The sequence below is a fragment of the Simochromis diagramma genome, unplaced genomic scaffold (assembly GCF_900408965.1).
Source record: "Simochromis diagramma unplaced genomic scaffold, fSimDia1.1 OVJJ01000510.1, whole genome shotgun sequence".
Taxonomy (NCBI): Eukaryota; Metazoa; Chordata; class Actinopteri; order Cichliformes; family Cichlidae; genus Simochromis; species Simochromis diagramma.
The window spans coordinates 4,291,565-4,316,865 of record NW_024387326.1 but is presented as its reverse complement, the minus strand read 5'-3'; the positions used below and the strand labels follow the sequence as shown (position 1 = coordinate 4,316,865).

The window sequence follows — 25,301 nt, the reverse complement described above, 5'->3', positions numbered from 1 at the left end:
GACAATAACCTGACGGACCAGTTGCAGGAACCCAAAACATGCTAGGTGTGTTTTATCATGATTCATATAATACTGATGACAGATTTTTAGGCTAATAGTTAGGCTTACACACTTACCTCTCGTCTTTTCTTTCCTCACAAAGCCGGTAGATCCTCCACTTCTGTTGAGTGTCTCCCAGCGCAATTCTTAGCATATTTTGGTACAACAGACTGAAGAAAACGCTCAAACTTTATTTAAAATAACAAACATAAAACACTCACTTCATAAAACAGTAGAATTAGAATGAAGTAGAATGAAGATCAGCCATCAAAATCATCAAAAAGTTGTCACCCTTTAATTGTCCTATCAGCGGTCAAAATGACAAACGCGCTTCGTTTGCTTTGACAGGGACTTACACGGCCGCCGTACAGAGGGCGTGAACAAAGATGGTGCTGGAGAAGAAAGGTTCCGGTGAGTGTTGGTCTGTTCGAACTCTTCTTTTGAATATAAAACACTGTCATGCAGTCAGACGGTGTAAAAACACTTTAACAGAGAGCCCCTCTGTTGTTCTATCTTCTCTAACTTGGAGCTCACAGGGGAAACGTTGGTTTTAAACTCAACTCCGGTTTGCTGAGCGGTTCGTGTTGTTTACTGTTAATGTTATTATTACTGTTTTTATAGAGCTGCAGGGTTTTATTCTAACATATACATGTTAAAAAGGAATAGTCCAGTTATTTAAAAAAATCCAACTTATAGGAGAGGATCGACCGTAGGTGATGTTACTTTACGGTTTATTTAACCAGGACCACCTGAAGGATTTGGGGTGTTTCACTGAAGTAAAAGATGTTTTTTGGGCTCCAGCTGTGAGCCGAATTTAAGTTAAGTACTTAACTGGTTCAGATTTTGTTTGATGAGCTTCCAGACAATAATACGAGAACAGAATGAGATAAATTTAACGTTTTCACAGTGCGGTATGGTTTGATTGGAAGGAAACACTACAACTACTAGTAAAGGGTAATTCAGGGACACACCAGCCAGCTTTTTCCAGTCCTAAATTGATAGCAGGCTTTTCTGCTGATAGTTTCCCCTTTCCCTGCTCTCAGTCTCACTGTGCGTGCATCTCCTCACACACGGAGTGGAGCAGAGAGATATTCTGAACATTATGTTGCTGTAAGTGCATCAAAGCTTCCTCCCAGGAGTCCCACTGAACGTGAAGAGAAGGTGAAGCCGACAGGGAAAACATCACCATCACTGGAGCTTTTCAGCATGGTCATACTCTGTGTTTAAAACTTTTGCAGACCCTTAAGCTGCTACTGTGGCAGGTTTGAAATCCCTTAAACTGCTGAGCCTTTGAGCTTTCAGCCGTTTTTTCCTGCTCAGAATGAACCTCTGTGAGGTGACTGTGTGCTGTATCACAATTAGCAGTCCTGATGATTTCCCTTTGGTTTACATGCTGGAAAAACTACACAGAACTTCATAGAAATGAGCTGAGTCGATGGGTCTTTTGTCACTGATACCAACTGATGGAAACTGTGTATTTGGATCCAACAGCTCGGGTGGAGGCTGGTCAGCGCAGAGTTTTGGATGAAGCCACCAGACAGAGGAGGCTGACTCGTCAGCTGGAGGCTCTGGAAAAAGACAACTTCCAGGTCCGTGTCTGTAATTTAAAGTTGACTGACAGCTTTTCTGCTCTCACTTCCCTCTAACATCCACACAGAGCTCCACTCTGTACACGGGGATCACTTCATCCACCTCGCATTCACATAGAAACAAGCACAGGTGGAGATTTTAAGCAGGACTTCTTTAGAAATCCTCTAACATTGAATTGTGCAGTTCAGGCGACTAATCAGAAGAAAGCTCAGAGCTCTCTCTGTGTATGTCACACATTATAGTAACCTGTAAGGCGCATGAGCTGCTAGATCACTGATGTTCTGCTTCTGTCAGGGTCAGAGGTCACGACCCTCTAACCCTCTTTCACCATCTCCAGCTGCTCGATGTGGCCTTACAGAAACTAGAAGTGGTGAATGAACATAGGTAAACATGGTGTTGCTATAATGAAATACAATGATTTTAAACATGTCCACCTGTTAGTGATGCTGATTGGCTCATGTATGTCTGACAGGCTGTTAATAAACAGTCTGTATTATTGCTCAGCAATGACATCTTGTTTTGTGTTTCCAGGACGACCCTCTGTCCTCCCTCCCTCCCCCAGGTCCTACTGCCCGCCTACCTGCATTCAGTGAGTCTGAAGAACCAGGTGAGTTTTTCACCGTCCAATGTGCACATGAACCCTACACTTTTGACACTTTTTACACGGTAGCAGCTGAAATCTTTATTCCTTGAAACTTGAGTAGCTGTATATAGGCTGGTACTTATAAAATACTTTTCTACTCTAATTAAGTATTCAAAGCACTTTTCACATGGTTCACACAGCTCTGAGATTTCTTGTATTCACAAATTAAGGCATATTGGACAATTCGAGGTTCATCATCCTTCCTGATGATACTTTGGTATCCAAACTGGAGAAGCTGAGGTCTAAACCACTGACCTTCTGATGAGCCACTCTCCCTCCTGAGCCACAGCTGGCCCAACAGTAGTGATTAGAAGTGGAAAATTACAACCAGATCAAATCCTGTTTAAAAACCTGCAAATATTTTTCCATTGTCACCACACCGACCAATTTAAAAACTGAAAAGTCCATATTAGGAAACGTGTTTGTGATTAAAAATCTTCCAAAAAACCTAAACATTCTCTGTCCTCCTTCTTCTCTGTCTGTGCGTCCAGAGAAGAAGAAGAGAAAGACAAGGGGCGACCACTTCAAGCAGCGTTTCAGGAAGAACTTCACCACGCTGCTGGAGGAGGAGGTGAGTCAGACGCCCTTTCTCCTCTCTCTGATTGGCTGAAAGGTGGTCGTTAGCTGACCCACTGTCTCCTCTCCTTTGATTGATAGAATCTCTCAGAGAAGCCAGAGCCTAACTACCTGTCAGCGGCGGCCCCGCCCTCCTCGCTACCTGCACGCCACTTCTGCTGCGTCTGCGGGTTCCCGTCGCACTACACCTGCACCACCTGCGGGGGGCGCTACTGCAGCACCAAGTGTCTGTGCACACACAGAGAGACGAGGTAAACACACCACATGTTTTTCGGAGATCTGGTTGCTCAGGTTAGATAGATGCTCAGCATCAGTTACCATGACGATGTACCAGGTCAGAAGTTTACCTCATGTCAGCGAGTTACTTCTCCAAAAAAGGGCCGCCTCTTGTGACTGGATGGACTCGATTTTGATGGTCTTGGTTCAGTTTTGGAGGGTTGCTGTAAGAACTGGAACCACTACAAGCAGAACGAGGACACCATCTCTAAGATACGGAGATTATCTGCAGGATCAGGCTCATTGAAACGGACTTTAAACACTCTTTGACGCGCTGTGATGTCACCATCTGAAGAAACTGGAAAATCTCCTGACCAGAGTTCATGCTTGACAACATCTTTTTTCTCCTGTGTGTCTCTGCAGGTGTTTAAAGTGGACGCTCTAACTGCCACTGCCCTGGTGATGGAGGTGAGGGTTGCATATGGGATGCATGAAACTGCATCATAAAGAGAGTCTGAACCCTTTGTGCCTCTGCTGGCTGCTGTGAGAGCAGCTGGACAGAGACTGACATGTGCAGGTGGACAGGAGGCTTCTTGTGATGTCACAGCATTGCAGATTCACTCGGGAGATTTGGCTGCTTCAGTATTTCTGTATATTTTTCTTTACTCTGTCAGTTCTTTGTTTACCTGTCATAACTTGGCTCTGGTGCAAATGAAGATACATGCACGCGTTTGTTGCATCATCATCATCATCATCTGAGTGGGCAGAATCAGATTAATTGTAAATATCTGTGTAACTTTAATGTTTTCTTTATATTTCAATAAATCAGATCTGATTTCACACAGTCTCCTGATCCAGGACTCTTACTCGATCTACAGCATCCATTTGCAGTCATGTTTCTGTCTCTACGAGCCGCTCACATCACTTGAGTACAGGTCATTCCACATTATTTCATCAAACACCTCCCACCTGACCATCAAACATCTGCCTGAAAAAATTCCAGCAGAAAATTTTAAACAACATTTCTTACAAACTCAAATTAATTAAACTGTGCTTCAGGGAATAAAGAGGCAGACTTAAAGTCAAAGATTAAATTCCATCTAAGCTGTTGTTTGTGTCAGACAGAATTTGATGCTGGCGTTGGTCTGATGGAAGAGTTACAGTAACTCAGGGGTAGGCAACTTGAGGCCTCAAGGGCCGGTGTCCTGCAGGTTTTAGATCCTTGATCCAACACAGCTGATTCAAATGGCTAAATTACCTCTTCAACATGTCCTGAAGTTCTCCAGAGGCCTGGTAGTGAACTAGTCATATGATTCAGGTGTGTTTACCCAGGGTGATGTCTAAAACCTGCAGGACACCGGTCCTTGAGGCCCGGAGTTGCCCACCCCTGCAGTAACTGCTGGTTATTCAGTGAGAGGAGCCAAAAAACACACGTTTACAATCCATTTCACTTTTATATAAGTCTGAAACAAAAGCTGCCAAACACCTGCAACACTTTATTTTCTGAGCTTCAAAAAAGGTCTTTTGACCTGCAATAAACACCTGCACTCTGCTGTCACACTCACACATTTTTGGGATAAAATATCTTAATTTCAGGAGCAAGCGCACGCCTCCAAACATGCCCTTTCCAGTTCTTATCTATGTATATGATCCCTCAGCTCTACAAGCTGTTCGTTGTTGTTTTCCTGCCCCCCCTTCAGTCTTTTCACTTCTTCACCTCTCAGAAATAAATAAATAAATGGGGATCTGCCAGGCCCAGGAGCCGCCGCCAGTCCTCTCCGAGGCGTTCCCCAAATCACAAAAATACTGTCAAAACTAAAATGAGGATGTGGGCGCACCAGAGTGAAATAAGTGGAAGTTGAATGAAGCTCCACCCCCTCATGTCACACTTCTGAGAAGAACAAGGAATGAGGCTGTTCCACTTCTTTATTAAAGACAGACGCACAGACGATCAGACTGAGTTCAGAACAAACTAGCTTCTTCCTGTGAGTCAGCTACAGGAGAGAAAAGTGGAAGACTCCAACACTGCTGCTTCAAGCTGCTGAGGCTCCACACACTGAATGTGAGTTTGAGCAAAAACACGACTCAGTGAAGGTAGCAGAGGAGGGAGGGGAGCCAGGACTGACTGTACTTCCTTTCTGCTGTTTTCAGCTTCACTACAGACTCAATGGCTTCCAGATCAGAGGAGGATCTCTGCTGTCCGGCCTGTCAGGAGGTCTTCAGAGATCCTGTTCTTCTGTCATGTAGCCACAGCTTCTGTAAAGACTGTCTAAAGAGATGGTGGAGAGAGAGAACAACACTGCTGTCCAGTTTGTAAGGAAATATCAGTATATGAACCACCTTTAAACCTGGCTTTTAAAAAACCTGTGTGAGTTGTTCTTACAGGAGAAAGATCAGAGAGCTTCAGAGGCTCTTTGCTGTCTGCAGTCTGAGAAACTCAAACTGTTCTGTCTGGACCATCAGCAGCCAGCGTGTCTCGTCTGCAGAGACTCAGAAAAACACACCAAGCACAGATTCAGACCCATCGATGAAGCTGCACAACAACACAAGAAGGAATTTAAGGAAACTCTGGAGGCCTTAAAGAAGAAGTTAAAGGTTTGTGAAGAAGTTCAAGTGAAGTTTGATCAAACAGCAGAACACATTAAGGTCCAGGCCCGGCACACAGAGAAGCAGATTAAGGAGCAGTTTAAGAAGCTTCACCAGTTTCTAGCAGAGGAAGAGCAGGCCAGGCTGGCCGCACTGAGGGAGGAAGAGGAGCAGAAGAGTGGGATGATGAAGGAGATGATGGAGGTTCTGGGCAGAGCGATAGCAGCTCGTTCAGACACAGAGCCACAGAAGAGGAGCTGAGAGCTGAAGGTGGCTCATTCCTGCACATCTACAAGGCTGCAGTAGAAAAAGTCCAGCGCTGCCCCCTGCTGGATGATCCACAGCTGCCCTCAGGAGCTCTGATAGACTGAGCCAAACACCTGGGCAACCTGACCTTCAACATCTGGAACAATATGAAGGACATGGTCTCCTACATTCCTCTCATTCTGGACCCAAACACTGCTCATCCAGACCTTATCCTGTCTGAAGATCTGAACAGTGAGAGAAGGAGCGAGGCAGCGGCTTCCTGATAATGCAGAGAGGTTTGATTGGTTCTATTCTGTCATGAGCTCTGAGGGCTTTAACTCAGGGACTCACAGCTGGGATGTCGAGGTTGGAGACAGTACAAGCTGGATGCTTGGTGTGGTAGAAGAGTCTATCAACAGGAAGGGAAACATAGAGTCTGGGCTTTGGGGAGTAGTGGTCTGTTTAGGTAAATACTCAACACGCTCACCATCAGCTGGATTCACTGCTCTCTCAGTTCAGAAGAAGCTCCAGAGGATCAGAGTGAATCTGGACTGGAACAGAGGAAAGCTGTTGTTCTCTGGGCCCAATACTAACACACACATACACACCTTCACACACACTTTCGCTCACAGGATGTTTCCATTTATCCAAACTGGGGATGATGTGAAGGTGTTGCCGTTGAAGGTGTCAGTGGAGCAGATGAGTTGAGGATGATTATATTTCTCATGTTGTTTCCTGTCAGTGAGTTGAAGCTGTTAAACTGCAGCTGTCCTCCTGCTGCCTCTTGGTTCCAAAGCCCTTTGTTTCTTTTTTAGTTCTCACTGTTCCTGCTCTCCACCTTTTCACATTGAAAATCATTTCATTGTTTCTCACTGAATGACTCCCCAAACCAGATTTGAAATTCATCAAGTTTCTAATCATTACAAGTGGTTCATGTTTCTATTTGATGTGTGTAAATGGAGATGATTTAGTTTGCTGGGATATGGACTGACATGTGTTGAATGGGAGGAGCAGATTGTTGTTGTCTTCTCGTCTGTTTATGAAAACAAATATATTGTTGAAACAATGATTCATTTTTAACTCCACATATGAAATGTTTCTGATATTTGAATTCTGTTTGATTAAAGACTTTCATCATAACACAAATGAGATTTTAGTGTTTTACAGTTTTTCTCGATTGCTTAAACACATTTCTTGAAACTATGCCTCATATTCTCAAAACAGGATAGGGCGAGAGGCGGGGTACACCCTGGACAGGTTGCCAGTCTGACAACCATGCACTCACAGTCATGGGCAATTTAGATTTTTCAATAACCTATCCCCCCATGCAAACTCCACACAGAAAGAGCCTGGCCTGATGGTGGAATTGAACTCACGACCTTCTTTCTGTGAGGCAACAGTGCTAACCACCGTGCTGCCTTACATTGGTGCAATAAATTAAAAACAATATTTCCAAAACTGGCAAGTTATGTTGCTTGTGGTTCTTCCCCTCAATGGGGGCAGCACACACAGTGCTCTAATTTCTCCCCTGTACTTGTGCCAGTTTCCCACAAGTACATTTTTGTGAGTTAAAATCTAACAGGCAGAAGGCAAATGCATTTGGCACGATGTTGGTGCAGGCGACTATAAATCGCACTGTTCACACAAACACAAACCCTGAGGCTTCATGCATTAAAGAAATGCACATTTACATTCCATGTGTCAAAAAAGAAACAAAAAATCCAACTTAGTTTAAAAATACACAAAAAGCTGAAAAGTGTGTTTTGCTGCGTTAACTCAAGTGGAGAGTAAACATCAGCCGTCATTAAAATATGTTCAGAGTTTTGCAAACTGATAATGATTCATCTCCTAAATCATGACACATTGATTTTTACTGCATTTGTAATGTGAATGTATCAGTATTGGTAGTACCAGTAGTAAATGTATATACTTGGTATTGGATGGATATCAAAATTTGCAGTACGGCACACCACTAACATTTAGTGGAGTCTGTGAATTATTTTAAAAGCAGTTTGGAACTTTTTTGTTCAAACATCCTTTCTGTTGATAATTTCACAGAATTTTCTATTATTATTATTATTGTTGTTGTTGTTGTTGTTGTTGTTTATTTTTAAGCTACCCCTCCCTTATCCTGCTTCTGCCACAGGTTTCTTCCTGTTAAAAGGGAAATTATAGATTTTGCATCTCTGTCATAGATAGCATGGCCAATAAGGGCTGAAAGTCGAGATGTTTGGTCCTGAAGATGTTCCCCAAGTGACTCCTGAAAAACAGCAGCACAGAGAAACTTTCAGCACCTTTAGCAGCAATAACTTGAAGCAATGGTTTTCTGTTTGATTTTATTGCTGTCTCGCATCACTGTGGAGGAGGAATTTCGACCGACTCTTCTTTACAATGTTGCCTCAGTTTATTGAAGTTTGGGAGTATTTGTTTATGCACAGCTCTCTTAAGGCTGCACTAAAGGCTTTCCATCAGGTTGAAGTCTGAACTTTGTCTGGGTCATTGCATTGACTCTAGAACACTTTGGTATAAAGAGAAATTCATGGAGAACCCAATGACTGAAAGGAGCAGAGGTCCTGTGGATGTAAAACAAACCCAAATCATCACTCCTCCACCACCCTGCTTGACAGTTGGCTTGTGTAGCTACCAACCGTGGGGTGAACAATGGCTTCTGCCTTGAATGGCCTTATAACCCTTCCCAGATTGATGTGCAGCAGCATTTGCTCCTCCGAGTTCATCGCTGATGTTTTTCGTCTTTTGAGTTGTGTTAACAAACATCTTAAAGCTTTAGACCTGCAAAACCTTCTGTTTTTATAGACATGTTCAACACTAGCTGATGATAAGTCAATCTAGAGCATTTGCATTAAATTATTAGCAGCAAATGACTGCTTCTTACCCTTTTAATTCCTATGGAAACAGTAAGAGTATAGTTTTTCACATACTGCTTCTGCATTTTGACTCAACTTTTGCTAAATAAACTTAGATGTAGTGCAATATGTGATAATCTGAGGTTGTATTTACTCATTTTACAACCACATCACTGATACTAACTCCTGAGCTGACTGTATGTTAACATGCGCCACAAATAAGGGTCATAGAAAGGGTGTATGGCTCCTGTGTCAGTGAATCCAAACTACCTCTATGTTTGAACAAATCCAGTTACACAGCTCAAGAAAATATTACTCTAACGGAAGAAAAAGGCAGTAATTAATTAACAATATGTGCATCAGTAGTACTAAAAAGCTATTATATCAAAACGTAAAGGGAAAACAGTCTGATGAGCTGTATGGTGAACTGAAACAAAACCAAGCCTATCATTAGGAATACTGACTTTGTCGTAACGTCTGTTTGCTTTTTACAGCTTCAGTTCTTTTTTCACTCAGTAGGTGGCAGCAAACTACAAACAATGGTTGCATTTTACACTCATCCGTTTTCATTAGAGGCAGAACCCAGAAGCACATCCAGGCTTAGGTCTACTGCTTGGTGCTACACAGAAACAGGCTGAACAGACTGAAACTCACATGAACTTTGACAAATTGAAGTAAGAATGTCACTTCTGCTCTTCAGTTTTCTCAGAAATGCCTACACCTAAACCTAAACCTACGGATATGTTCACTGACTTTTTCTCTTAGTCTGGAAATACTTAGCCCATTACTCATTTCAATTGATTATCATGACCCTCACTAATAGTCACTCAATAAGTTAAGAGTAATGTGCAAAACCCATTAGCCAAAGCAGTATAAATATTTTAACTTTTAGCAAATCCAGCAGGTTAATTAAGTGATCATATGGTCAAACGGCTTGTCCATTTTTAATATATCCCACATAGGAGAAGAAGAGCAGTCATGGAGTTTTTGCTCCTCATGTTTTTTTAACAAGTCCAATAACCTGATAGATGTTTGCTGAACATTGTGGTTTACATCAGCACCTACATTAAAACATAAAAACCCTGTTTTGTGTGGGCTGCTCAATACCATGAAGCAAGACCTCTGAACATCTCAGTTTTTACTCACACACACACACACACACAGACACACACACACACACAGACACACACAGTGTTTTATGTGCTGTCGTCTGTACCGTTGCCTAAAATAGAAATGTTTAAAACTTCTACATGGATGTCACATGATACAGTTGTCAAGATGGCCGAGCGGTCTAAGGCGCTGCGTTCAGGTCGCAGTCACCCCTGGAGGCGTAGGTTAGAATCCCACTTCTGACATCATGCCTTTACCGAATTTCCCGGAAGAACCCACCCGAGTTCCGCTACAGAGCAGAAGTTCTATCTAATCTAAGATTCTTTGTGGCGCAAAGCAAAAATAAAAAACTCCCTCCAGGCAGAAGTGCTCCATTTTTGTATGTGGGGAAAACAACACACACCAAAAAACGGAGGGGACAGGCTGGCACCAGAACACCACGGATGTGCCCCGAGATGAGTGTGAAAATGTGATTATCAACAAGCCCACCAGGACTTCAAGTAGCCACTTAATAAGTTAAGAGCAATGTGCCAAAGTAGTATAAATATTTTAACTTTTGGCAAATCCAGCAGCTTAATTAAGTGATTTCACATCATGTGTTCAAACGGCTTGTCAGTTTTTAATATATCCCATGTGCGCATACTTAAGCTTTAAAAAAAATACAGTCCAATGACCTGATAGATGTTTGCTGAACATTGTGGTTTACATCAGCACTTAAATTAAAACATAAAGAACCTGTTTTGTGTGGGCTGTTCGATACCATGAAGCAAGACCTCTGAACATCTCAGTTTTTACACACAAACACACACATCCAAGCAAACAGTGTTTTATGTGCTGTCGTCTAAAATATTATAAAATTGCCTAAAATAGAAGTGTTTAAAACTTCTATACAGATCCTGTGCAGCTGCAAAGCAAAAATAAAAAACTCCCTCCAAGCAGAAGCGGCCATTTTCGTATGTGGGGAAAACCCCCACAAAAACAGAGGGGACAGGCTGGCACCAGAACACCACGGATGTGCCCTGAGATGAGTGTGAAAATGTGATTATCAACAAGCCCACCAGGACTTCAAGTAGGCCGCACGCTTGTCCAGAGTTCTGCTTGGTCTTCAAGCGTTTTAATTTAAAACATAAACTGAGGCCTACCCCAAGCTAAAAGAAGGCAGATTATGTTCTCAGATAAAGCAAGCAATGAGGGCGAAGCGGAGAAAGTACCTGCACAATACATTCACATAAATCAAAATGGAATTTCTTTGAGGACACAAACATCTGGGGAGTAAACAGCTGTTTCAATACCTAATCACAGATTGTGCTCTCTGTTGTACACGTTTTTAGTAAGGTATAATTAACTAAAAGGCTAGAGAGATGAAAGGATGCCAAGCTGATACCAGGCCTCAGTCACATGGATTGTTTCTTAAATTCTGAAATGAAGTGGACATGCAAAAAGATCTGGCACTTCATATATTAAACTGATGAGAGGCTGTGTTCACCCGAGAAAGCTCCCAGAAATTTGAGCAAATGTCGGCTGTGAAGTTTTTACTCAAACCAAATTGCAGGTCAGTTTAAAGCGGAAAATTGTGCAAGTAGTCCAAACTAAACCGTTCTCGAGATGCAGAAATGTTCTCACATACACAAAAAGCAGACGATTGTGCCTCCAAACAAATGCTTGTAACAGTAACTGCAAAGTTGAGACTGAACAGTGTTACAGTTAAAGAGCTCCTTCAGTGACTGACTGCTGCATCCTACATGCATGAAGGAGCGTTTCCGCAGGTCCTTCCTCCCTGCAGCTGTCAGACTGTACAATCTGCTCCCAACAATCATAGATGTTTACATCTACGCTGTAACTGCAATAATTTAATCAACCGATTCGCACTACAACCTGGTTTACCTCTTATCTGTAGTTAATTTAATAACTGTACAGTACTCTGTATATAGTAACCATTGTCCTTGATGTAAATATGTAAGAAAAATTGTGTGTTTCTGTTCTGTGTCCTGTGTACTGTTTGTTGTATATGTGTCTTTCTGGCTGCTGTTACAACCAAATTTCCCCTTGTGGGACAATTAAAGGATTATTCTATTCTTCTATTCTATAGCCAGCCATTCAGCTGACTCATTGGTGATTGCAGGTTTCATTATAGAAAAATTTCAAGGAGAAGACAGACGGCAGGGAGTCAGAAACGGGGGATGGAAATGCAAGATGTTGAGGATGACTTATGAGCCCAGGCGTCAGGTGTGAACAACAACAACAATAACTGGGCTGCATTTAGGTGTACAGATCACATGACCATCAAAAGAGCAGTGTAGGGGAGCTCACAAAGAGCTTTATGGACACAAACTGGGAGAGGTGGCATGCTCAGCTGACCAGTAGAATACCACACTAGACTTTCCTCTGGGAGGGTTGAGGACCCTGTTGTGGGTGCGAGGCTTGGGTCCCAGATGAGGCTCGTGGTTCTTCAGCTAAGTGTCATCAGGAAATGAGGATGGCATGGGCTCAGGCTCCGAGGGTGCCGAGACAGCAGCCGCAGTGGCAGCGGGTGGCTCTTCCTTGACTGGTGCATCGGCTGGGGGTGTTGTTTCTTCTTTCGCCTCAGGCTGGCCGGCTTTGGCTTCAGGAGCTTGATGAACTGAAGCAAACACGCTGACACGTGATATCAAATTGGACACAGCCACCGTGACCTCACCCCCTGGTTATTGCACTCTGTGTTGTGTGTAGTGTGATGGACAGTGGCATGTCTAGGAAATTTTTGTTGGGGGGGCCAGGTAGGGGCACAGATTTGGAGAAGGGTGGCAGATGTAATTGGCAGATAATGTTTAAAAAAAATTCTACCAACCGTTAACCATATTTCAATAACCCTATAAACCTAATAACCGAACGCGCTTTTAACTCTTATTAGAATGAGATTTTAACCACTACGGTGCAAAGTTTTTAGATACTGCGTTGATAAAGTACAAGAGATACAATCAGTGCTTTGTCAGTGTTTACTCAGCATTCAAGGACAGCAATATTTGCATAGTATTTTTACTGACATATAGTGCACATATGTTTTGGGCAAAAACATTTTTGAATATTAAAATACGAACATTTGTAACAAACAATTGACAAATTAGCCAATTCCAATGTAAAACTTTATCTGCCTATTAAAAAAAGAAGATAATCTTCTCACAAACTGGTGTTTGATTTTGAAACAGGAAAAAAGTGGGGAAACAACTGAAAAGACTAACATTTGAATAAAACCTGAAAGCAAGTAAATACTTTCTATGCTGCCTTATGGTAAACTTTGGTAATATTGATGTATAAAGAACAACACTGGCTGATGATGAAATACAGTCAGCTGGCATGGTGACACTGCCAGTATTAACCTGCAGGGCTGGACCGGGACAGAAAATCGGGCATTTTGACTACAGACCAGCCCACCAGGTATTAAAGCCATAAAGACTTTGAATGAAAACAAACGCTGTTGTGACAGTGATGTACACTGTCTTGTTGGTATATGTATGATTTCTATACATTTTACGTCAGATAAAAACTTTGGTTGTAAGATTTAGATAATTATTTAATAAAAGCTAGATATTTTAAATGAGAATGAGAAAGAAAAGTATTTCTTTGTGCCCCCCTTTCCCTGTTAATGCCCTACCTGGCCCCCTGGCAACACTTTCCTAGACCCGTCCCTGCACAGTTACCAGCTGTCAGCTGCTTAGAAAAGGATGCTGGTGTTATTTGTCTCTCAGAAACAGTTCATAACTTCCCTTCAACTCATTCATGTCACCTAAAAGGTAAACCTGTTTCTCCATCACCTTTCCAGCTCTGATGATTCAGTAAGGACATCTCCTGGTTTCATCTTCATGTTTCCCTCTCACCACATATCCAAACCGACATCATGACCAGCAGCTTCACAGCTGTGACTCCAGCAAACATCAGCTGATACTAGAAAGTAATATCAAATAAATTCTAACAACAGCTGATCAAGCTTAAACATGCTGCTGTTGTTTAGCGCGACATCTGCTGGTTTCCTGTTTCTGCCGCAAAGTGGGCGATAAACAAACAAGAGAGAAAAGCCGATCAGCTGATCATTGATCAGTTTCATGATTGAAGTAGCAACAGGAGAGGCAGGGGGAGAGAATGAGAGGAGGCAGCTGTGCAGCGTAACGACAGAATAACTCCAGCTTTGTGTCTTTTTTTCATTATAGCGAAAGTCCGGGAGAAACTGCGTCTCTTCTCAGCTCAATACAAAACGTGTAATATTTTCTCTCAATGAGGGAGCCATTTTTTTAAGGAGCCGTTGGCAACTATACTAACTAACCTTATGAATAAAATAAAGTTCAACATCAGTAACATCATAGCACCCACCCAACTGTATATAAACTCCGTCATGCTAGCTCGTAGCAGTACGAGTTATTGCAACTGAGGGTAAAAAGTCGAGAAGGGTCTGGCTGCAGCCACTGTGGAGCTCCACACTAACCGGAAACACGTGACCTCCACAGTAGCCGGAAGCACGTGACCTCCACACTAGCCGTAAACACGCATGGATACCGTGGAAGTCTTGCAAGTTGATCGCAAAGGTTGGTTAAGTCTTTCTTAAATAAATTTGCCGTTAGTGATTTCATAATTCTAGGAATCGTCTAGTATTCTTACAATGATCATGTTGCCACTTTTTTTGCGTTACAACAACATTCCTCCTTATTTTAATGTTTTTTCATCGTGCTCCATGGCAGAGAAACACACAGATATGCTTTTTCCTGGGCCTGGTTTCAGTAAGAGAGCTGGATTAACGGCTTCTGTGGGCGAGAAGAAGCAAAATCCACATTTTGCATTAGAGTATGATTTATTGTTGGCGTCAGAGATGCGAAATAACGAATACTTCAATACTGTACTTAAGTAGAATTTTCTGGTATCTTTACTGCTGTACTTTTTTGTGCCTACTGTATACTTCTTTATACTTCTACTTCTCACATTTTAGCACGCGTATCTGTATTTTGTAATCCGTACATTTGTAAATCAGCCCCCCGCACGCGTGCTTTGGACGCAAGATTACTTCAAAATTTTGTACATAAATTATATTTCGACCCTGTACTTCTTACTTCGACTTGACTAAAAAGTCGAGTCGGTGCTTTTTAAACAGAGGTATCTAAACTGTAGTAAGGAACGTGTGTACTTGTGACACCTTTGGTTAGCGTCAACACTGTAAATTTCGTCACAAACAGATTTATATATTTATCAATACTTCTATTCGTCATTCTATTCTGTACAGCTTTTTTATTGCCCAGATTTTAGTTAGCCTCTGTTCAATTGACTGTTATATGTCAATAGAAACATGTCTCACAAATTAAAGTGTCTTGTAAAATATTTGTGGGGGTTTTTTCAAGGATTTTCTTCCCAAATCTATTACATGCCAACTGTAAATTGTTATTTCTGCTAAAACCTTAACTTAAATGTGTATATGGTGTTTATCTGTTTCTCTCTCTGTTTTAGATGCACTTATCAATCTGGAATTCGGGCTTAAAGCCAGAATTGCAGGAATGCAACACGTGTTGCAGAGGACTTTTTCACTGCCCTCTGTGCCCCACTTTCAGCCCTACTGTCAGGGCAAAGATTGAGGAGCATCTAAGTGTGCATATGAAAAATGCTTTGCCTTTCAAAGGTATGTTTGTATTAAATATACTTTATAGTTATAAATATGCACTTTTTTAAGCACTTCTGCAGTATCTTTGTTGACTTAAAAGTTGCTGTTGATATTGTACAGTTCAGTTCATTCATCTGCAACAAAAATAGTGTTTTTATAAAATATATTTTTATTTACTTTTCACCACTTTCCTAGACATAACTTTTGTGATCCATACCATTTAACTTTCATTATTGGATGTTTTTTTTTTTTTTTTTTTTTTTTTTTTTTTTTTTGTGTCCCGTTTGGATCTTTAGCCATCAGAATTGTTGTCTTAAGGCCAAGAAAGATGCCAAGCAGATTTATTTTACCAAGTGGATCATCATGGCCTTGCCATATTGGTCCATTGGATTGACCTTTATTATAATTATGAATTTATTTTATTTTCAGTTGCTACAAACGGGACAGACATGACTGGGGGATAGGACAGGGAGAAAGAATGAAAGAAAGAGAGGGAGAGAAAGAAAACCAAAGGGGAGAATAGACGGTGAGAAGGGGGGGAAGAAAAAAAAACAAAACAAAAAAAAAACACCTGGATCACCTGTATGGAGAAAAAAAAAACAGAAGAGAAAGCAAACAACAAAGAGCAACATAATAAAAAAAACAAAAAAACCCGGCACCATCACAATAAACTAGCTAGCAGTAGATATCAGTAGATACTAAATAATAAACGATATTGTGCAGCACGCAAGATAGACAGCGCACAATGTGCTTTGAGGCAGCAGCCAAGAAAGCTGTAGTCCGCGTCTGTGAATACCCGTGTGTACACCTGTGTGCATACCTGTGTGGATCAGCATGCTTGCATTCCAAAGGTTTCTCCATGTAACGATCTGCTAGAGGGTGTGGGGGGGCCACAGCCCGGTCCTCCAGGGTATGAAGCAGGTATGGAGGAGATCAAAACTCCAGCCATCCAGAGGCCCCCAGAACACAAGAGACCAAGGAAGACCAACAGAGGGGCAGCCGCGCCACTGTCCCAGTAAGAGCTGAGGAGAGTCCCAGATGAGGGCTCACTCAGCAGCCGCGGAGCAGAAGCTAGGGGGAGTTGCAGTGACGCGCCCGTGAGCTCCGCCGGCAGCCAGCTGTGCCTGAGTGACCGAGCCCCAGGCCGAGAGGCCGGGGGCACCCCACCTCCGAGGTGGCCCGAGCGAGCCCCAGGTTCCAGGCCCCGATAAGCGGCCGCCAAGGAGTGAGCCGGTGTGTACCCGGACGCCCACCCCCAGACACAAAGAACCACCAACGCACCGACACCTGAGGGAGTCCGCCACTGGCAGGGGAAGTGGTGGTGGGTGGAGATAGGCCTCCAAACCTTGGAGGGCCTGAGATGTCCCCAGAGAGGTGGCGTCTGATACCCAACCTGACATATAGACACGGACATACAGGCACACACAGACACAAACATCCATTCCCACCCTCATGCTCTCATATGCACTTACTCCACACTCAACCAACGTGGAGACAGACATAAAGAGACGCTGTACACGCGATCACACTCCCCAAGCGTACTCTACGAACCGGGTCTAGGTACCCTTGCCCCTGGAGGGGGGAACTGCACCCAGACCCAGGTGGTGTTACCCTTTTCCCTGCGGTGGGGAGAGGCAGACCGCCCCGACTCCGCAGCAGCAGGGAGGCCCCACACTCCAGACCGCAGTCGGACGGCCAACTCCTCCTAGCCCCCCCGCTCCAGCAGGCCGCAGAGAACGGGGGTGAGAGAAGACTCCAAACCTCCCTCCACCCGCTCATTGTAGTGTTGATGCATGTGTGTTCTAAGGTGCAATTAAAACCCAGGAGGGCATGGAGCTACCTGCCAGAGAGCAGCAGGTAAGCGCATAGTCCCTCCTGCTAGCCCTCAATGTCTACGTGTATTCAAAATTGAGAGGTGGGCAACGACACCAGGGGTGAGGTGTACAACCTGATGGTAATTTGGACTCCGTGTATCGTGCCCACCCCCGAGATCCTATATGTATGTGTAATGAGAGTGTGAGTAATGTGAATGTCTAAGTTGTGGGATAAAATTGAGGCAGAGGCAGCCAGAAGGGGACAGAGGGGGGGGTAGCCTCCTCTGCACCCTGGTGACATACCCCTACTCCAAGGCCCTGCATGTGTGGGTGGTTGTGGTGGAGCGGGGAGAGGGAGGCAGCTGGAGATGGGGAGGGAAGGAAGGGAGGGGCAGGTGACCCCTCCCTGGGGCCAGCTCCCCCGCTGACCCCAGTAGGCACTCCCACACTCCGCAACCCACCAGGGAAAGGGGGCCCAGGCCCGTCCAGACCGGGGCCCAGCGCAGCAGCGCCCCCCGGCCCCACAGAGCCCGGGACAGTCCACCCAACCCCACCACAGAGAAAACTGCACCCACCCCACCATCCACTCATCTTCCAGACTACATGAGACAATAGACGCCCAGGCTGAGATCTTCCTCCACCTCTCCTGTGTCTCCCCCTCCTGCAGAGAGTTCCTGAGGAGAGGAAAGGATGTTTTTGTTAACATGTACAATCTGATTGTTAGACAAATTGATTGCATTCTATACAACCACATTTAAATTACATCTGTTTGTTTGTTTGTTTTTTTCTCTTACAGATAAAATGATATGCCGGTGCAGGCTGCCTTGTAGGACAACAGGACACTTTCACTGCCCTGTCTGTAATCTTACAATCATACGGCGTGGGGATATGGCAAGGCATTTATTGTCTTGTCAGCATTCTTCAATACCAAGTCAGCCACCATTATCAGGACTGCTCCCCGCTGAACTCTCCGAGGAGACCTGTATTCCTCCGGCAGTACTCTTCGAGGAGCCCCGTCTCCCCCCCAAGGTTTTGTCTTTGGGATCTGAACCATTTTCTGAGTCTTTGTTAGAACATTCATATGCTCTACCCTCTGTGTTCAATAAAACTGCAGCTGATGGAAAGTCCATGAAAATGACATGCCCTCACTGTGGCCTTGCTCTTCGTACCAAAAACTACAAGGCTCACATGATGAGGAAGCACTCCAACCAATCAATAGATGTTTGCCTGGCCAGTCATCTGCAGTGTGTTTGTGTAGATGAAACTACAGGGTTATTTGCTGTGCAGAGAACTGGCCATGGGTTTTCTGTGCCAGTTCACGTTCAGAGGAAAACATGGGGGATGTCTCACAATATCAGATGTGAGCTGGAGGAATGTCAGCAATACCAGTTGCTGGCCCAGTGGAGCGGACTAGGCTTCAGTTTATGTGAGCACCTTCGCTCACTAGATTACTGCCGAGAAACTGTAAAGGAGGTTTTTCTTCAAGAGCACATCGTGATGGAAATGGTGGACCTTAAATTTTTTGGAGAGGCCAAAGCTGCTACATGCATAAAGAGACAGAAAGCTGCCCAGATGGCACATGCTCCACTTTGTGTGAGGGTGGATTTTGGTGGATCCTCAACACAGATCTGTTTGTCTGTATTTGAGCCGGAAATACACAGTTTCTGCCGTCTTGGCAGAATATTTGTGACTTACAATGCTCTGAGGAACACCTGGCATTGCGCTTGTGCAAAGCCTCGAATATCATGTCCTCATAAAAACATAGCTAAATAGCATCTCTTCCAGACACAGAGAGACATCTTCAAATCAACTGTACCACTATCATCAGGCACCCCATCACAGATGACTCAGGAGAGTTCTTCCTTTGAGGACAATGCTGCCGTCGAAAGGAGTATACGCTATATTTTTAAAGAGAAAAAAATACCTGGATCTCTTCCAGAAAATGTCATCTCACAGAAAATGGATCATCAGAAACAGCTCTTCCCATGTGAAACGTTGTGCCAGGTGTGCCCAGAGCACCCAAAACTTGATGAGGCTGTTCTAGTTACCAATAAAGCGAGGATTGTCAGCATGATGGGAGTGATTGAGAGTAAGTTTTAATGAATAAGATTAAACATCAGTGTGAAATAATTAGTTATAATCGTTCCTATACTAATGTTTTGACATTAATGTGATTTGTCTTTAACAGATGTTTCAACACACCATAGATCGTGTCCTCGGTGCCACATGGTCTACAGGTACCAGGAGTGGACAGATGGGCTTCACAACTTTGACAACCATGTTGTTTTGTCTCTTGAACTCTGCCTTTTTTTGAGAGAAAATCTGCAGGTGAGGATCACAAAAATAAAATATACTCATCTGAAGATTGCTTTAAAAATGTGTTTGTGTCATTATGATATTTTGGTGCCCAAATTTAAATATCTGTGTAATCATAGTCTTCTTCACCCTATTGTCATATTACAGAACCATGTATCTGCTTCAAGGGTCATTGAGTCATTGGAGGGCTTAAGAAGAGTGAAGTTTCCTTCTCGGGATACCATTTTTCATGCTTATTGCCATTTTGAGGCTTTGACTGACGCAGAATACATGTACTCCTGCATAAACTGTGGGTTTCACCCCCCTGTGGTAGTTATGGACTTACACAGAAAAGGGGTGTTCAAGTTAGCAGGTAAGTTTAATGTACATTTGTGTATATAGTTCATTGTGTACATTATGTGCATGTTTTTATGAGTCAATTTATTATAGTGAGTGACCTCAAAGCCCCGGAAGACTTCAATGGTGAACATGACATTGAAGGTTTTTGGAACTCTATTCACCTGGAAATGATTAGCCGTGGGTTTTTTCCAAGTGAGTGATGGCAAAACTTTTTGAAAGTCATTCAGTGTTTTAAAGTAATTTAGATTGTAATTAAAAACATGCCATTTTCTGTAGGCGGTGTGAAGAATCCATTTTCCGTTCCACCAAGTTACACGCACTGGGCACCATGGATCGGGAGTGAAACTCGAACAAGTGACATTGTGCTTAACACAGAGTTTAAAAAAGTAGGAACAAGCTCTTCACATGAAGCAAAGCTTAGCAGTGTCACAGAAGACCGTCTGTTGGATGAACTTGCCAAACAAAAGGTAACATTGCTTTGAAGTTTTCAGAATATGTGACATAAAGTTCTGGGGTTGTTCCATTTACAGTTTTCCCTAATTGCTGTCAGGTTGGAGTGGTAAGAAAATTGTGTAAAGCATGCAACATCAACTCCAAAGGCTCCCGCTTTGATCTCATCACCAGACTGAGGGAGAAGATGAAGAGCAGGCAGACATATGATAAGGTCTTTCAAAGCATATGGGGTGCCTCTGGTAAGCATCACTTAGCGATTATTAGAAGTAGCATTAAAAAATGTAATTACAATTACAAACAACTTTTTAAATCTTTGCTTGCAGGAGGATGGTCTGTAATACTATGTCCACATGGCATTGTATACAGTGTTAAATTTAATCTTCGTGCTGAAAGTCCCCGGGATTTTGCTGACCTTCTCCTGTCCTGGAAGCACATGCCAAACGTCTGTGTTTACGATTTTGCGAGGGGTTTGGCAGCACACACCAATTTGCGGGTTCCTGATAAACTGCCATTTCAGCCACATGAAGGTCGACTTGCTGAGCCCACTGAGGAAAATGTCAAGGCTGCACAGGATGGAAGCCTGAAAGTGAATCTTCCATGGCTACATGAAAGGATGGATAGTGTAAATGAAAATCCTCATCCTGTCACTGGATCATCTGACCATTATGTCCTGTATGACAGATTTCATGAGGGAAATACAAAAGATCCCAAGGACATATTACGCAGAATTCAACTTGTCCCGGAGCTGAAAGGCTGGCTGAACAGTCAAGTTGTTGAACAGTTCTTTGCAAACATGAGGAAAAGCAATTACTTTTTAAGTAATATGAGTCCATCCACACATGTGTTTCTGATGAGAAATATAAATCATCATTATAACACTGTCACCAACAAGAAACTTCTGGAGAGGCAACTAAGACATGGTCGACTTGGAAAGATCAATATCTCATTGTCGGCACTGGGTCAAGCTGTCGTAGGCAAGTACATGCATTGTGTCATGACCAGAACGCTACCATTGTTTACATGTTATATTTGTTCCTATCTGTGTGTATATTCTTTTCTTTGTGTACCTAGCCCCACTGGTGTGCAATAAACCCAGAGAAATCACAGAAACGGTGTTGAACCCAGCACCTTCAGCGTCTGGTGACACTGGTAAAATTTCTTATTTTGAATAGTGATTCTCATATATAGGTGAAATAATAATCTTGCATTCATTATCTTGTTGTAGTTGATAGCTCATAAAAGAATTTGTTACATGCTGTTTCAAATGAATTTCCTTCTATAGATAGTGCTTATTTTTCTTGCATTTAATATGCATTCTATGTAGTGTTTTGTCTGAAACCTGTTAAAATCCCTATAGAACCTCAGGAAAGAGTTGACAACAAGAAAGCCAATCGAAGGTCAACAGATGCAACTTTTCCTGACCTGTGTGGACCACCGTGCGAAGCTCTGACAAAGCCTGAGAACATTTTGGCCAGCCGTTCATCATGGTGTTTTGTACCGCACCCTGGCCAACAACAGCTTGTATGTTAGTTTTCAGATGTCGCAAAGTGCAACTTTTAGTGCTTATCTGATTTGGTCATCCACAGTCTATGACACCTATCTGTTTTTTTTAGCTCAACTATGTTCTGGACATCAGCAGACCCAAAGATGAGCTGATTGTTGAAACGTCTTCTGGATGCCTCACGCGGTCAGATTTTTGGACACTGGGTTTAAACAAAGAAATGGAATCGACTGTAAGTATTTTTTTTTCTACGAATATGAAAAAATAAAGTGTACATTCATTGTTATCATGATTTTTTCTGTTTCAGATTGGAAATGGCTGTTTTGAGCTTATCACTAAAATTGTTCAGTCAAAGGTACTGTATGTTGTATATGATGATTGTCAAGCTTTAATTGAAAGAGTTGATGTTTTAAATGTTTTTTTTTTTTTTTAACATTCTAGGGGATAAGCATTTACATAGAAAATCTGTATGTCACCCGGACTTGGCTTGCACCCTATGGCTGTGATCCATTGCAGTCCTTTCCTGTAAGTGTACCGTCCTTTAAAGAAACAAGCAAGTAATCCAAATGATTTTTTTTATAACTTTGGTGCGAGTTCATATACAGGATACTTAAAAATACAATTCTGTTTCAGACTGATGCTGAGAGGATGGACATCATAGTTCTCCCTCTCTGGACACCTGGTCATTTCCAGTTGTGTGTAAGTCTTGTTTTTTGACACGTACAAACTGTTAGAATTTTGCTATGTGTCTGAGATGTATTCAAGCTTTTATGACGCAGTTTCAAAAGTCTTTGATTGTGATCGCTTGCAATGACATTGTTTTCAGGTTTGAAGTCATGGCTAACTGTCTTTTAGGTACTGAAGCCACCTAAAAGAGAAATCCTCTTTCTTGACCCATTATACACCAAGGCAGGATTTGGTGGCCAACAATATGTTTCACTTTTGAGGTCACATTTTTATAAGCATTTTTGGTTTGTTCCGGAGTTTTCAGGAACCTGTTCAGTGTTCCAGGTTAAGTGCATCCCAGATCATGTTCTGCTGATCTTGAGTGTTCACACATACAGTACACTCACATGCTTTTTCTATAAGCTATATCAGCAAGTTTCTGCGTGGAGTTTGCATGTTCTCCCCATGTTTGCGTGGGTTCCCTCCGGGTACTCCGGCTTCCTCCCACCGTCCAAAGACATGCAGCTTGTGGGGATAGGTTAATTGGATAATCCAAATTGCCACTAGGTGTAACTGTGTGAATGAATGTGAGTGCGAATGGTTGTCTGTCCCTGTGTGTTAGCCCTGCGACAGACTGGCGACCTGTCCAGTCTGTCGCCCTATGACAGCTGGGATAGGCTCCAGCGCCCCCCGTGACCCTGAAAAGGATAAGCGGAAGCGAATGGATGGATGGATGGATATATCAGCATGATGCTTCAACATTTTATTCTCATCTTCAAATTATGATCAAGTCAGTGATACTGTCTTTAGATGAGTTTCAGACATAAATAGGGTCTTCCAGTGTTCTATTTTAACATAAAACACCATTAAAAATTAGTTTATAAAATATGCCAACATTAACTTAAAGCTGTAAATGCTTTATTTTGACCAACTGTGAGCATGTGACTGTACTTTTTCATTTTGTTATGCTGTTTTTTTGAGGTCGTGTTCCTAAGGCCTGTAGTTACAGTTGGTGCTATTAGCAATAAACATTTCACACCCATCATGATGACATCTGTTAACTTGTGAATGTAACTGTTTTTTTAAAAAAAAAAAGGAATCTTGCAGTGAAGATCATTCCCGGGCAGTGGTCAGAAAAAAAGAGCTTTGACTTGAAGGTATGTGCTAGTTTAAGTGTATGGTGAATAATATGAATTACACTAGTCTTCTTTTAAGGGATTTTATTAACGAGCCTTTATTTTCAATGTAATACAGGGTTTTCCAAGCCAAGACTATGGAGTTGACTGTGGGATCTTCATGCTGATGGTAATTTTTCTCTTCTCTTCTTGAGATTCATACAGAAGCTAATTTAAGCTTCTAAAAAAAAATGACATTTTTATTTTTTCTTCCAAATAGTCTGCTCTGTACGTGGCACTGGATGCTTCATTTGACTATACTATAGTAAGTATTCTATTTACTTTCACAGCAATGGAGTCTTGAATCTTTTGAAAGTTGTTAAACATGTTTCATATTAATATTTTACAGTCAGACATGCCCTACTTGCGTAAATGGTGGTGCTTGCTGTTGATGGAGAACTTTGATCTCAGGAGGTATTTATATTTTGACTTCTGTTCTATGTTGTGTCAAAGTTTACACACCTTAACAATATCAACATTTTCTGTTAAGCTCTGGCAAGCTATTTGCACACTGGAGAGAGGAAGCCAAAGCTGTGCTTGAAGGACAACACGTGCCCATTTTCAGAATGAAAAAGCGCAAGTTCCAGGAAGTCGGTCAGGTCAGTATTCACTTTAACCAGTAGTGTAATTACATGGTTAGTGACATTTGAATAACTGTTAAAAAACTGTTCTGCAACAGAGAAATAACTATGTTTTTATCCCCATTTGCCTGACACAGGAGCCAGCAGTTGTTGAAGATCTGCGTCCTGCTGTGCAGTGGGTTGTCCAAAATAAGGCACTTTTCCGTGGACACGTAACAATGCCCAAATATGTGTCCTTAAATCAAGGGGACCAGCAGAGGGTCTTAAGAGACATGTCAGAGGAAGAAGACACTGGAGCAAGGGACTTGTTCCTCTTTGTTTTTCAGTTTGCAGAGGACATGGAGCTCTTTTTGAATGCATGTGTTGATGAGCAGGGGCTAAAGGTCAGTGCTATGTTTGACATGTGATGGACAAATGAAGGCACTGGCTGTGTTTGTTTGTTTGTTTGTTTAATATGTTGTTGTTGTTGTTTTTTTGCGTAGTACAAAATTCCTATTAAACTTATTTCAAAATGTTGTTCACTTGATTCTGTGTCCATACTTATAATAAAGGATTACAGTGAAACAGCATTAAATGTAAATGTAACAGCATTTTTTTTAAACTTGTAATTTCAAAATAAAAAGCTTATTGTTGATATTAACAGTAAAGAATTGTAATCAATAATATTTTTATACATTTTAAATATTAACACTCTGGGCTCTATCCTGGCCATTTGTGGACACTTCACTTATTCTTTTTTTTTGACTACTGCACTGCAGTGGACCAAAAGAATGACACGGGTTTGATCTTAAGGATCTAATAGTTGTGTGTGTTGTGCATGACATTGCCACACAAATATGTATTTGCAAGATAGAGTAGAATAAATTATGACGCATGAAATATTACATAGGCTGCAGTGAATTTCTGTTGATACAGACTATTGAGCTTTGAGTTTCCCAGTCAAACTTAGCTTTGAAGCACATGCTAAAA

General features: G+C 42.4%; 2 protein-coding genes and 1 long non-coding RNA gene across 4 annotated transcripts; all 3 read left to right on the top strand.

Annotated features, from left to right (window-relative positions):
- znhit1 (zinc finger, HIT-type containing 1) lies at positions 1-3,909 on the top strand. 2 transcript variants are annotated; one of them, XM_040006191.1, is made up of 7 exons: positions 1-45; positions 388-450; positions 1,531-1,628; positions 2,161-2,236; positions 2,764-2,843; positions 2,930-3,099; positions 3,488-3,909. In XM_040006191.1, the coding sequence occupies exons 2-7, from the start codon at positions 426-428 to the stop codon at positions 3,507-3,509; spliced, it is 471 nt and encodes a 156-aa protein (XP_039862125.1). In that variant the 5' UTR covers positions 1-45; positions 388-425; the 3' UTR covers positions 3,510-3,909. The 2 variants fall into 2 exon arrangements, with proteins under 2 accessions (XP_039862125.1, XP_039862126.1); XM_040006192.1 differs by lacking the exon at positions 1-45 and having other exon boundaries at positions 244-450.
- A 1,100-nt stretch (positions 3,910-5,009) lies between these two features.
- On the top strand, positions 5,010-7,611 carry LOC120717852. Its single transcript, XR_005692282.1, has 2 exons — positions 5,010-5,126; positions 5,216-7,611. It is a non-coding gene; the product is annotated as an uncharacterized LOC120717852 (long non-coding RNA).
- A 6,675-nt stretch (positions 7,612-14,286) lies between these two features.
- LOC120717851 lies at positions 14,287-24,849 on the top strand. The gene is made up of 21 exons (XM_040006126.1): positions 14,287-14,426; positions 15,337-15,505; positions 18,098-19,390; positions 19,490-19,629; positions 19,765-19,969; positions 20,047-20,148; positions 20,233-20,423; positions 20,507-20,648; positions 20,733-21,383; positions 21,481-21,558; positions 21,767-21,930; positions 22,023-22,142; positions 22,218-22,265; positions 22,352-22,435; positions 22,544-22,609; positions 23,673-23,733; positions 23,831-23,881; positions 23,972-24,016; positions 24,101-24,165; positions 24,242-24,350; positions 24,470-24,849. The coding sequence occupies exons 3-16, from the start codon at positions 19,144-19,146 to the stop codon at positions 23,724-23,726; spliced, it is 2,292 nt and encodes a 763-aa protein (XP_039862060.1). The 5' UTR covers positions 14,287-14,426; positions 15,337-15,505; positions 18,098-19,143; the 3' UTR covers positions 23,727-23,733; positions 23,831-23,881; positions 23,972-24,016; positions 24,101-24,165; positions 24,242-24,350; positions 24,470-24,849.
- The last annotated feature ends 452 nt before the right edge of the window (positions 24,850-25,301 follow it).

Coding starts and splice junctions, on each gene's coding strand:
- znhit1 (XM_040006191.1), top strand. CDS start 426: ATGGTGCTGGAGAAGAAAGGTTCCG. Junction 1,629..2,160: donor TGGAAAAAGACAACTTCCAG/GTCCGTGTCTGT, acceptor TTGTGTTTCCAG/GACGACCCTCTGTCCTCCCT. Junction 2,844..2,929: donor CCACGCTGCTGGAGGAGGAG/GTGAGTCAGACG, acceptor TTTGATTGATAG/AATCTCTCAGAGAAGCCAGA.
- LOC120717851 (XM_040006126.1), top strand. CDS start 19,144: ATGACTCAGGAGAGTTCTTCCTTTGAGGACAATGCTGCCGTCGAAAGG. Junction 20,649..20,732: donor AAGCATATGGGGTGCCTCTG/GTAAGCATCACT, acceptor CTTTGCTTGCAG/GAGGATGGTCTGTAATACTA. Junction 22,436..22,543: donor ATCCATTGCAGTCCTTTCCT/GTAAGTGTACCG, acceptor ATTCTGTTTCAG/ACTGATGCTGAGAGGATGGA.